The following is a 13,460-nucleotide window of genomic DNA, read 5'->3' as shown; positions in this document are numbered from 1 at the left end:
TGAGGGCAGAGAACAATCCTAAAACGGCGTACTCACTGTGTCAAGACGATGGCCCCGGCATCATTCAGGACACTCTCGCCAAACAGCAGGGTGTGCAGATCCAGGTCCACGCGCAGCTCTGACAACAGGCCAAGGACTGCAACTAAAGAAACCAAAACAAGAGTTACAGCAATTGAAGACGGCAGAAAGCGTAATAACTCCTCTGCTAATCACAAAGCAGAGTATCACCTCTTCTGCTACAAACAAGAGAAGCCGGGGGATTTAATGTTATAGAGACACAAAGATGTCAGCGCACTGACAGCCCTGGAAAGAGGATTCTGACACTTGGAACATCCAGAGTAACTAAACTAAACCAAGCAAAGAATTGTTCAGCCCAAGCTGAAGAAAATACACAAAGCCTTGGAAAGGACAATATGTACGTCTGCAAAAAAGAACAGCTGATCATTGTCCTTTTTTCAGTGACTCATTACGAATAATTTACATATTTGAAACAGCAAACTCAAGATATCCGATATGATGTGTTGGTAGTTACCGGCTGTTACAATCTCCTTATTGTTAGCACTGCAGGTTTTCCGTGTTTGTCGAACATGAATATACATGGGGGGTGTGTTTATTAGCAGAGAGCATTGCTGCAGTGTTCACTATAGAGGGAGATAACAACAAGGTTTCTGGGAATGTTGAGAGGGTGCTGGTGGGAGAAGGGAGAGATTAGAGCTGAAATGCTGCAGCTGATTAAAACATCAGAAAAGGAGCAAATTACAGTCTAATGTAGGGGAACTACAGACCAAGAGCTTTAAATAATGCAACATTCACTCACTGCTCAGCAACACAAAGAATTCCTCCCCACATTATTCAGTTTCTCACACAGGTGCCTCTTGCATAATGACGTAAAGTGGACATGGACGTTTACACACACACACACACACACACACACACACACACACACACACAGCAGCTGCAGTTGAGAGTGCATTTGTATCACGTATGATCGAGTGGAACGCAACACATAACTGCGCTGTTCACGGTTTACAGCAAAGCTACCAGAGCAGAGACACAGTGAAAACATGCAATGGGAAAGAATGTAGAATTATAACCTGTAAAAACATTTTAAAGAACTAAATCATTCTAACCACGGCTATTCATGACTATCAACTATAATAACAAACACATGTCACGCCATGAGAACGCTCTGATCACTGCTGTTTAGTGTTTCTGTTCATGAAAGCCAAAGTACGACAGGATTCAGCCTAGTTTAGGAATTTGAAAGCTGAGAACAATAGATGTCTAGTAATAGGTCAAAGGCAGTTGGGCTTTCCGTGAGTCGTATCCATTTCACTAGCACTCGTGACAGCGAGGGACCCCCCCAGGATTTACTGTAACCTCTGTAGATGATTCAGCTCTTAAGTGATGTCCAGGTGTAAATCATCTACAGAGGTTCAATGCTCACAACCAATCGGTAAAGCTGATGAAACCTCTTACGTAAGTGGCAAAAGATTGGATCGCTATAAAACATAAAGTTGATTTAAAACCAAGCCAGGAAGCTTTAGGGCAACGATTTCCCTCGATAAAAAAATTAAATAGCTATGGATATTCCATTTCTGCTATTATATCGGCCTAAATACTACACACTGGCCCTTAAAGATGGAATCCAAATGTGTGGTCAAAATTACAAACAACTTATTAGTCACTTATTTATACAGCTGCATCTCTCAACACACGGCAGCTGCTTAGAGGAATATGAGCTGAACTCCACGGTGAGCTCACCAACAGTAAACAGTAAACATGAAGCGGAAAATGCAGAGCATATGAATGAGTGCACTGCACACACACACACACACACACACACACACACACACACACAACTTGCTCGGCACCCCAGGATGGCTCAGTGTTGACACTGAGTGACAAGCAGAATACTGACATTGACGAAGCGGTGACGTGGCTGTCAGCTCAGCACTCCGTAACACAGCAAGTATCTCCTACTGCAAGACATTGGCTGTAGCATTGTTGCCTCTATGTTGTGCGTGTGTGTGTGTGTGTGTGTACATGTGTGTGTGTGTGTGTGTGCCTCTGTGTTGTCTTTCTCCATATCTGGCATTGTTTTTTTTGTTATATGATCATTTTGTTTTGTTCTGTTTGAAACTTTCTGTGCTTAGTTTCTGATGTGGCAGTTCCAAAAAGGATTCGTCACACACACACACACACACACACACACACACACACACACACACACACACACACACACACACACACACACACACACACACACACACACACACACACACACACACACTATCATATTAAAAACTACTTCCAGTAGATTAATATTCCACCTGTTGAGACCAAGACGCAAAAATAATTCCAAAACAAAAGTTTCAGGGAAATCTGTGACATGATTAATGACTGTGCTCCGACTGCAGCGTTCGGCCCTGTAGCGAACACCAGGCCAGTGAGGGCATCACAGCCAGCATACGACCAGACTGATAATAAGAGCAGTGGCAATGGCAAGAGAGCAGCTTCAGGAAATGTTTTGACATATCTGGCTCTTTGGTCTTTGACAGGTTTAAAGCTCTTCCTGGTTGGGGAACGTCCTTTATGTGGAGAGGGTGAGGTAGGCCCTGGAGTCAGGAGCGTTCCGTCTCCCTGGCTGATGATAGCGTGTCGTGCACTACTCGCACTGCAAGATGGGAAAAAAATAAATAAAAATAAAGCCCAACCCGCACACGCACGCGGGATGGCTGTGTTGTCATGGCAACCCCGTCCCACAGCTGTCAAGTGTTCATCAGTTTCCACAGCAACACCATAAGGTGGAGAGAGGAGACAATTATTTCAGACATAATACAGTGGAAAGGGTCTAATGGAAGCATTATCAGGTCAAATTACCCTGCTGCAAAGGTTTAGCAGAGGCAAAGCTCGTGGCCATCTCAGTCAGAGAGCAGGGGATCTGCTTGCTGATTTGACCAAATTAAACAGATATATTACTGCGAGTCTTCAACTGGGAATTACTGTAATCTCCCCAAAAGGTGCTCATCTTTTGAGGCATTGACAAGTACACAAACAGGTCGCGAGCCTTCCTCACAGTTTGGAAAAGTAAAGCAGCAGTTTATAATTAGTGGTTTTCCAGTTGGGGGAACTTTGGCACATCAAGTACTTACTTAATCTGTGACTATTGAGATTTTGTGGCACTTAAGAGTTCCTCACATGTGCTTGTATACACCTACGTAAAACTATATGTTTCACATATTTACTTTAAATCTTGGTAGTTGCAGCTGACATGTGGCCTGGGACTGCAGAGGTAAACAAGTCATTTGCAGCTCTGACATACCACCCATACGAAAGGCCTTTCCTTTGAGGAGTTAAATTAGGGTTTTCACCGACCTTTTGTAACCACCCCCGAGGCGAGAGGATGAAGCACAGCGGGCGGTGCACTTTGTGACCTGAACCATGTGTCTTATTCTGAGAAGAACACGTATCATTGCTGCAGAGCTTTGGGGGCTTACATAAAACCAAACGCTTTAAAAATCAATAGATGCACTCTGACAGTAACAAATAAGTACACGCTGGGAACATTTGTGCACCAAAATAATTACAAATAAATATCATTTTATAAATATTGTAAAGATATTATCCTTAGCATCAGCCTTAAGAAGCCCGACACGTGTAATCTGTAATTGTAAACTCCTCAGGTCTTTGAAATCTCCAGATCTTCCTGGAGGACGTGACTTTAGGCCTGCTGTCGCTTGCTATCTGCTGCGCTCAGAGGACTGTTCATATGTTCATTATGGCTGCACTGAGAACCTGGCCTATCAAACATCTCTGTTATATTCCATAGTGTAGTGCAAGCAAAGTGGCTTCAATCCCACCCAAAGCCCGGCTGCCAGCCTGCGATGAATTTCGCAGTGTTCTCAAGATCTCCATCATTTCAGTTAGTACGTGACATAGTTGCACTTACACAATGAGTCATCGACACCACCAGAGAGCTGTCACACAAGGGTTATGACTGTGAGAGTGAGTTTGTGCCTATATCTGGAGTGTTTTGTTACTGTGGCTCTGTGAATGCCAATATGCAAGTGTGAGAAGTGGACGGGGACATTTTAATTGCCCCCTTTCAGAAAATCAGAAAGTCGGCGCTATATTTAGACGGTGCAATAGGTGAAAGCTGAGGGGTTTTGGCGTTTGGGCCGTCAATGCATTGCGGTTGCGGTTGTAATCAAAGTGAGGAAGGCGCCAGGGGTCGGCAGGGGATAAGCACAGCGTGGCATGGGAAAACAGCGTCAGCCAGAGCGACAGCTGCATCATAATCTACAGCTCCTCTTTTACACTCACCCAGATCAAGCACTTATTGGTATAAATTATTCATTGCCAAATGAGGACATTAAAATCACCACTGTCGCAACGTCGCAGGATGCCTAATGACATCCCCCTTGACTGCTCTTGAAGAACACAGATTATATTCTGCTTCTATTTAGGAAAAAGGTGCACCGATTCCAAAGCAGTTAAATCGACTGAGAGGGAATTGTGACTTTGTTCATACATTTATGCTTGGCTATTCATCTCTGTTGTATGTCACTGTGCAAAGGGATGTAGACAAAGACGGTTATACATAAAGCCAGAAGGAAGTTTCACTAAGGGTTCAACTTTAGAGTTTCACGTGTAAAGAGACACACAATGTTAAATCTGACTTTTTATGTGGAAAGCCTTCAACCCCACTTACACTTGACAATAACACGTGTGCATCAGGAGAAGCCAAGTCTAAACATGTCATCTTACATGTGAACTCATCATGTTGTCTGATACTGCAGAGAACTGCCACAGTCTGCAGTACCAAGTCAAAACTGCATGAAAGAGAAATCTATAGTTGCTTGAACAGTCTTAACATGTTCTTTGATATTTCTTTGACGTGGCATTTCTTTTTTAATTTATTCATTAATGTGTTTACCTAAGGCAAATCCCTGTGATGTGTCTGTTAAATATTCACTGTAAGCAAGTGTCAAAAACTATTTTTGCCTTTTTTGCTTGTGTTGTAAAGCAAAGTGTGAGTAGAAGAGGTGCATATCTGTCTAAAATAGGTGCATATCTGTCTAAAATAGGTGCATATCTGTATAAAATAGGTGTATATCTGTATAAAATAGGTGCATATCTGTATAAAATAGGTGTATATCTGTATAAAATAGATGCATATCTGTATAAAATAGGTGCATATCTGTATAAAATAGGTGTATATCTGTATAAAATAGGTGCATATCTGTCTAAAATAGGTGCATATCTGTATAAAATAGGTGCATATCTGTATAAAATAGGTGTATATCCGTCTAAAATAGGTGCATATCTGTATAAAATAGGTGTATATCTGTCTAAAATAGGTGCATATCTGTATAAAATAGGTGCATATCTGTATAAAATAGGTGCATATCTGTATAAAATAGGTGCACAGCTCTATAAAATAGGTGCACATCTGTATAAAATAGGTGCACATCTGTATAAAATAGGTGCACATCTGTATAAAATAGGTGCACATCTGTATAAAATAGGTGCACATCTATAAAATAGGTGCACATCTCTATAAAATAGGTGTATATCTGTATAAAAGCAGCAGTGTTTTAAAAAAATCAATGTTGCCACTAGAAGTAATGAGAGTTACTGTCAGAGTTACTTCACAAGGCCAGCTACCTGGGTCGGTAGCAGACACCATGGCACCAAACAGGAGGCAATCAGTGAGGAAGAAGTCTCCGTCGGCTGCTCGGCCCAGCAGCACCATCAGTCTGGTGAAGCCGTAGACGCAGGCCCTGGGATTGAGGATAAACAGACAGAAGGGCACACGGTAAGGTCATTGGGGAGCACCAGCCAGAGCAGGCCTATCCGTCATCCCTCTAACCGCAGCAGGGCTTCCCCCAGAGTAATGTGGGTAATGGGGCCAGATGCTACCAGCAGGTGAGTTGACCCGTTTCCAGGCAGCGGCTGCTTAGCGCAGGTGGATACACAAAGCTGTGACTACGCTAAAATTGAACCATGTTTACCACTATACAGTATGTGTGTTTACCAGCATACAGCACGTGTGTGTATGGATCTACATGGCATTGCCTTCCAATCATACACCCATCTGCATAATACACACACACGACAAATACTCCTGTTAAACACCTTATCTCAGCACCGACCCGTCTTCTTCCCGGGATCCTTTGATGCCCGTATTATAATATGACATAATAAAAGGGCGCCAGAATCATAAGTATGACTTTGAGCAAAAGCGTGCCAACATCCAGGAGTCCAGCTCTTGACTGTTTAATGATGTGTGTTAAGAACTAATCCTGTTACTGTGAAGCATCCCATAATAATCAGTACGCCAGCGTGTCCTCTGGGGAACCTTTGCAACCATTGGCATAACTCTGTTACCATGGTGACGGCACACGACCTGTCCCCAAGGCCGAGATTTAAAGTACTGCCCTCAGGTCGAGCAACTAAGCCGCCTAAGTCATGTATCTTTAACAGTTATTTGAAGTTATGGTAATGGCGTGTGTGTCTGTGTGTTTGCATGTGTGTGTGTGTGTGTGTGTGTGTGGTACACAGAGTCAGCAAGAGAGAGTGAGACAGGCAGACACAGACGGAGAAAGAAAGGAAGTGATGTACTTTGTCAGTTGAGTCAGTAAGGTTCCCTCACTCCCATGAGACTCTCTTTTCCCCATAGGATATGGCAGACTCACTAACAAGCAACAGGATTGGTCAGGCCTGATGTCTTAGCATCAAAGAATGTGCATGTGACCCAACATGTCAAGCCGTGCCCTGCTTCCCAGGGGAATTGGGGAGAGTTTGTCAAGAGGCGTTCCTAGGAAAGGACAAGGCTATAATATCCAGAGGCCATGATCCTTTCCCATGGACATGAAACATTGTGAATCAGAAAACAATACAATGGTTATATGACCGTAGAAACAATGTCATGAATACACAACCAGCACACCAAGTAAGTCTTAAATCCAGTCGCAGCTTTAAGGCAAGCAGAATATGAGTCATGTTTATATACAGGAAAATGAAAGCCCTCCATTTCCATACATGAAGGGGGCCAGAATATTAGAAACACCTCTCAATGTACTGCAGTCCAGTACAACACCTTCACTAACTGCGACCTCAATGTCCACATATAGGAAAAACCTTGTACCTCCAAAACAACAATATAATCCGGTGAAATTATTTTTTATATAATCAAGTACAATTATTCTGATTTTAGACGATCCTGGTGTTAAAATGGAAAAACAACAAAGCTGGACTAATTATCTGTGTGCACATAATTAGTGGATCAGAAACAAAGACGTTGCTTTCCTTCAAAGTCTGAGAGTGCCACCTAGCGTTGTGAGGCCAGCACAGCAGCCCAGCTCCATTTTACATACAGTACATACTAATGCTAAGCAGTTTAGATTATTCTATACGTTTCAGTGTGGTGTTGATGCACACGACAGAACTGTTCATAGCAGACATTTTGACTTATCATAGTATTAAAAAAAAAAAAGAAGCACCATTGTCATTTTTAACGTTAATGATGGCTTTGCTGCTTTGTGCATGTTGGCTCTCTGTCAAAGCTCACAGGACAACTTCAAACAGAGCAGTAATTAATGTTATTAGTCACACCTGTGCGTTCCCTGCCTGTAACAAAAGCCCATTGTACCACAATGCAATGCAACGAGCACATGGAGAAGCTACTCACAGCTGCAAACCACTTGAGTTACTTGCAGATGTGATGACACAGCTCCTTTTCATTAACAGCTTACTTCTTAGTAATCAATAGTACATTACATTGTTTTTATGTATCAACACAGCAGTGTTGCATTTTCTACTAAGTCTAATAGTTAATGCACTTTCCATACATGAAATACAGCTTTAGGTGCGTATGATTAAAACATTTTTACACTGTTTTCAGGACATTTTCTCCTACTTATGTGCACACTTTGTTTTTGCGTTGTTGTATTTTTTTTGATCCGTTCATTTGTTTTAAGAAAAGAAAAAGGGAAATATATGCTTACCCGACAATGATACAGTTGATTATGGTCCCCAAAAACGCAAAGGTAAAAACAGATCCAAGATTCAGAATGAATCGTTTCTGGAGCAAAAAAAAAAAAAGACAATGAACATCAAATTAGTAACATCAAAACACGTTTACTTAAAGGGACAGTTCACCCCAAAATCAAAAAAATACATATGTTCCCTGTTAACTGTAGTGATATTTATCAATCAGAAGGAAGCGTGCACTCGCTCATGGATGAGAGGCTCGTGAACAAACAATGGCGTCCACCTCGGCTGAGCTGTGATGTAAACTAGCTCACTTTGAGCACCACAAGCCGAGTGCCATCTAGTTCCATTCTATTAGAGAGAAGGCAGAAATCTCTATAGCTGATATCTCAATGTAGAATGATAAATAGCAGGTAAGAGGACAAATATGTATTTTTGATTTTGGGGGTGAACTGTCTCTATATTCCATTTAACAAACAACAGCATCAACCATATGGCAGTGTGTGTTTTCAAACTGGAGCGTGCATACAAAGGGAACAGTCCTTTGATGATGTCCTTTTCTCCTACTTGGAGGGATGTCAGGACAGCAGTCTCACCTGATTAAGGGTGTAAGCTCCATGGAAGATGATGGGTGGCAGGAACAGATTGAAAAGGACCTCGGGATCAAAGGTCTCCTGTAAAAGACAGAGCTGTTGTGTTGGTGACTGACAGGGCTCCGTGGGGAGCGAGAGGACTCCATTTACTGAATGTGACAGACTGACAGACAGATATTACACACACATCGTTCACTTCGGCAGCTCTGTTTTGGCAGACAGGCAGCAGTTCTTTTTTTTCCTCTTTGAATCGCAATGTCACAATCGTCTCCAGCTCTCCACCTTATCTGTCCTCTCTTTATATATATATATAAAAAATAACCTTTTGTTTGCAGGAAAAAGTACACTTCAGGCTTTTTTATTATTATTATTGTTCCCACCCACAAACATTGCAGTTGGAGGCATTATAAGTACCACTGCACACACAAACACACACACACACACACACACACACACACACACACACACACACACACACTCACACACACACACACACGGTGCATTACGTCACCTATGAGCCCTCGGTTTCCGATAATGTAATTATTATGTACCGCATTAGCATTCTGTCCAAGTGCCCTGACTCAGACTTCCAAAGCTGATTAAAGCAAAGCTTAATACAAAGTGAGAAGTCTAACTGGTTGTGTCAGTGTTCACCACAGAGGCTCCGAGCGTTCATTAGAATGGGAATAAGCAAGCGCCATTAGTAAAACCACACATGTTGAAACAATAGATGGATTAACATCAAACAAGATCCAAGCGTGTGATGCTTATCACAACAACCTACATTACCCATTACACACACAACTCAAACTGTAACCAGAGTGCAAGGCATTTTCTTTTTCTTTTTTAATACTGTGCACGTTCCCTATCTGTTTCTCATCCCAGTCAAATATGATGCAATAGCCGCTCAGAAAGGTAGCCTTTCATGTCCTTCATCCTTGAATCCTTCTCATGTCTATTGTGGGAGCATTCTGAGGATCAAACGGGAGTGATATTCAATTCAGATCATAACAAAGCTACTTTTTCCTGGATCCATCCCACAAAGTCTTGTAGAATTGCTTAAAATTAAATTCCAGTTCAATAACATTTCAGAGATGTCGCGTTGATGCTCGCTGAAAACGGACATTCACAGATACTGCTTCAACAAAAGGTTGTATCTGGACACATCTGTAAGCGTCCTATTTATACAACACATTTAAAACATGGGTATGTGTGGATATGTGGAAGATTGCATTTTTAATGATCATTTTTGATGCAGGAAAGCCCCATAGAGTTTGGAGAGCCACCATGCTTTCTGAGTAATTCACACTTATAATGGTTGCCAGAGCTAAAGATTGCTCCTATCTTTCTGCTACCATCACCCGGCTCAATATAAATTACTTTTTTTTTGTGGCTGCAATTACCCTCCCAGCACAATATATGCATTTTTTTTTTCATCTGTGCAGGCTGTGCACGTCAAACACAAAATGGCATAACAGAGACTAATGCAGACACTGTAATCAATAAATTATGCATATGCTAGCGGTTTTATTCTGAGGGCCACCTGCACCACAGACTCGAAGATGGAGGTGTGTTGTGTACACTAATTGCCTCTTCAGCTGAGCAGCACTAAATTTAATCAGACCACAAACTTTAATGCTTTACTCCCCAGTGGCACATAATGGACTCAGTAATGCAATGAAATTCTTAGCTCTCTCTGCTAGGTCCCCTTATGCATCAGGCTTAATGGCGTGAAGGCTACACAGAATGGTCTGACCGATGTAATGGCTTTTTTGGTAGCCTCTGCTGGTTTGCTAATGAGACCCCAGCATCCAAAGGGGCCAAAAAGTCCAAGCCATTAGTGAAGAGTTACACTTGGCCTGGATGATTTGCGAGGTTCATGGTTCACTTACTCCCTTTCTCTCGGGGTTGAAATATCACTCGGAGATTAGGAAATACATTTTCAAATACGCTCATTTCACATCCTCTCATGCTTGTTCGCCATCGTGTGGCTGAATCTCTGGCTCACTGGTTGGATCCTTTGATATGACAAATCTGCCTGATAGCGGCGCTAAAATATGAAAGCGAGCCAGAAAACTGTAATAATGCGAATGACAAGCAGAGGTCCGTGTCAAGGCTTAGGCTCCTCTACATAGCGCTGATATTAGAGTCTCTGACTAATTCCTTTTTAACTAATAATTGCTGTGAGTAGCTTACAGCACTCTGGCTTAAGGTTTAACATTATTCCTGTTGCATCTCAGTGACGAAATATAACACCAATATATACTGTACTTCGATAAACGCTTTAACAATCCTTGTCTGTAGAATTCAAATGAGACCTTCAGCATTCAAATAACCATAAAGCTCCCTCCTGATTAAAAGTTCAAATTAAGCCGTTTCTGTCCGACAAAAACCTTGAAACGGCTTTAATATTATTTCGGCTAGATTATTGTAACTCCCTTTTCTCCATCTGGAGGAAAAAGTCTCTCTTCTGTGTATGATTAATCCGGAATATTAAAGCAACATTTTAAGAAGGTACCAGAAATCGAGAACACGTCACATCCTGTCACCTTTGCCCTGGCTGTAATTTATATATCTATATATTATATATATATATAGATATGTTATATATAAGCATAAAAATAAACAGCAGTACATCTCTATTGTCAAGAACACGTCATTGATACATATTGTGATCCATTACTGTGTTCATGTCGCAGGTTGAGATGGCCATCTCTCTCTCTGGAAGAAGAAAGCGGCAGTGCGTGGTGAGATTACCTAGCTATCTCACACCTTTCCTGTAGTGCAGAGTAATCCAACACAAATGTCCCTTGCAAGAGTATCTCATTATGGGAGTTCTGTGTGTAAACACACCAAATATCTTGAGAGGAACCCAAATTTCAAGAAAAAATAAATTGGGTTTTCTAATTATATTCACAGTTTATGTTCGCAGTTGTTGGCAGGAACACACTTTTAAGAAAATGTTATTATAAAGCCTTTTGTTGCTCATTGATCAGACACTTTGTGTTGCTATCTAACATACTAAAGTCTATGCATCTTATATTGGTTTCTGTGTTTAGCTATCTTCCAATTTCCCTAGCTTGTCCACAAACACAGCGGAAAATGTAATCGTGCCCATCTGTTTCTAAATAAATCCTTAAGAATTAAGGATTTATTACTCTCTGTCCCACCACTCTCTTGCTTCCTTAATAACAAACAGACCATGCAAGTAATTTAGAGGAAAACCAATAACTAAGCACCATTAGAGGAGACTGTCGTTTTGTCGTATTGTTTCCGACCAATTTAAAACTACATCAGTGGAAAAGAAAGCATTTTGTTGTCACATGTTCCCGCTGCAATATTGATTATGCATCTTTTTAAAGAAACTGTTTGATTAAGTCAGGTTTGTTTCTCTTTCCATGCAAGGCTACATTGTGTCACAACCTGCAGCACCTCTCCACATCAATAATTCACTTTTGTTACATGTGTTTGAAGTGCAAATCGCCATAGATACCGTATGAGGGGTTGAGACCGATGGGCATCGTTGACTGACTTTTCCAACATGCCGAATCCTGTGAAAGTTTGATGTGTTATTAACCGTCACGCTGTGAGGAGTGTTGTTAGGACCACCGCAAATGCACACAGTCTCCATATCGTCCATCTGTTCTCCCCAGCCAAATAACATGCACCTCACGGTTAACCCCAGGAGCATGCCTGCAGCAGAGGACAGCAAAGAAAGACAAAGCTGCTGTTGTGAAAATATTACAAACATATTCCAGAAGTAAATTAATCATTGTGAACCTAAAGACACAAATATACCAAAAAAAACCATATACATTACATGTTGCTGTTGTGATAAAACATTAAACTGCAAACTTAATATTGAATGAATCATGTAGGCTATAATGCTCACTGGTAAGTCATTAATAGTTTATAGTATCTGAAGCTACCCGCCAGTTATTTTAACCCTATTTGGTGTAATGATAGCTTAAATGAAAAGGTTGAGACCAATATCATTCATCACCATAAAGCCAAACAAACCCACATATACAAAAGTCAATTATGTATCATAGAAATAAATCTCTTTCTATGGTATCACACACATTTCAAATATTCTTAATTTGTTTTGGCTGTGAACAATGTAAACTAACTTGGATTGTATTGATAGTGGTTGTGTTAATTATGACTAATTAAAATGGTGACTAACGCAAAATTAGATGATGTGGGTCACAACATTTCCACAAAGGCCCAAAATTTGACAATTTGTGACCTTAATTGTCTTAATTTGATCTGATATATTATTTAAACTGTGAGTTCCGGAAGTGTTGTTGAATAACGGCTTCCGTACTCTAATTTGGATATCAGTTAAGGTTACTTACCAAAAAACATTGCCCCTCCAGTTTCATTTATAAGTCTATATTTCAACTGTTTTAATTTCCACACAGTGAGAATGGTTATGAGTGCCAAGCCAACAGCTGCGAGCAGCAACAATGTTGCACTGTCTTGTTTGGTCTTTCCCGTGCCCGACATCTTTAATGCCGATGCAAAACTTTTCAGAAACAACTGTTGTACTTGTGATTCAATTCAGCAGCAGCAGCAACATCCGCATCAGCAGCGCTCGAGAGCGCGTGCTGCCTTCACTGCTGCTTGGAAATCTCTGTTTCTCTTTCACATGCGGGAAAATAACCCGTTTTGCCCCATGTTTTTGCCCTACTTACGGAACATAACTAAATTGATTATAAAGCTACTTAGGTTAGAACATTAAAAATAATATATATTTAAATCAAGAGATAGACAACTGTTTTGCTACAGTGTCTAATTAAACCGATTTCTATGAGGCGTGCTGCAAGTACAATGCAAGAACAATAAAACATAGGGTACATGGTATAA

General features: G+C 41.1%; 1 protein-coding gene across 3 annotated transcripts in view; it reads right to left on the bottom strand.

Annotated features, from left to right (window-relative positions):
* LOC115025823 (sodium/hydrogen exchanger 9-like) overlaps positions 1–13,146 on the bottom strand; it is a 55,118-nt gene extending 41,972 nt beyond the window's left edge. For all 3 annotated transcript variants that reach the window (XR_003834245.1, XM_029458296.1, XM_029458297.1), the window contains exons 1-6: positions 12,950–13,146; positions 12,085–12,284; positions 8,595–8,672; positions 8,013–8,089; positions 5,671–5,786; positions 37–142 (exon numbers count right to left, since the gene is read on the bottom strand). Coding sequence is in view for 2 of the 3 variants with exons in the window: in XM_029458296.1 (XP_029314156.1) it covers positions 37–142; positions 5,671–5,786; positions 8,013–8,089; positions 8,595–8,672; positions 12,085–12,284; positions 12,950–13,100 (728 nt within the window). In the remaining variant the exon portion in view is untranslated. The remainder of the gene's footprint in view (positions 1–36; positions 143–5,670; positions 5,787–8,012; positions 8,090–8,594; positions 8,673–12,084; positions 12,285–12,949) is intronic.
* Between the last annotated feature and the right edge of the window lie 314 nt (positions 13,147–13,460).

Source organism: Cottoperca gobio, chromosome 20, assembly GCF_900634415.1.
Source record: "Cottoperca gobio chromosome 20, fCotGob3.1, whole genome shotgun sequence".
NCBI lineage: Eukaryota > Metazoa > Chordata > Actinopteri > Perciformes > Bovichtidae > Cottoperca > Cottoperca gobio.
The sequence above is the reverse complement of the archived record's forward strand: the minus strand, read 5'-3'. Positions and strand labels throughout refer to the sequence as shown.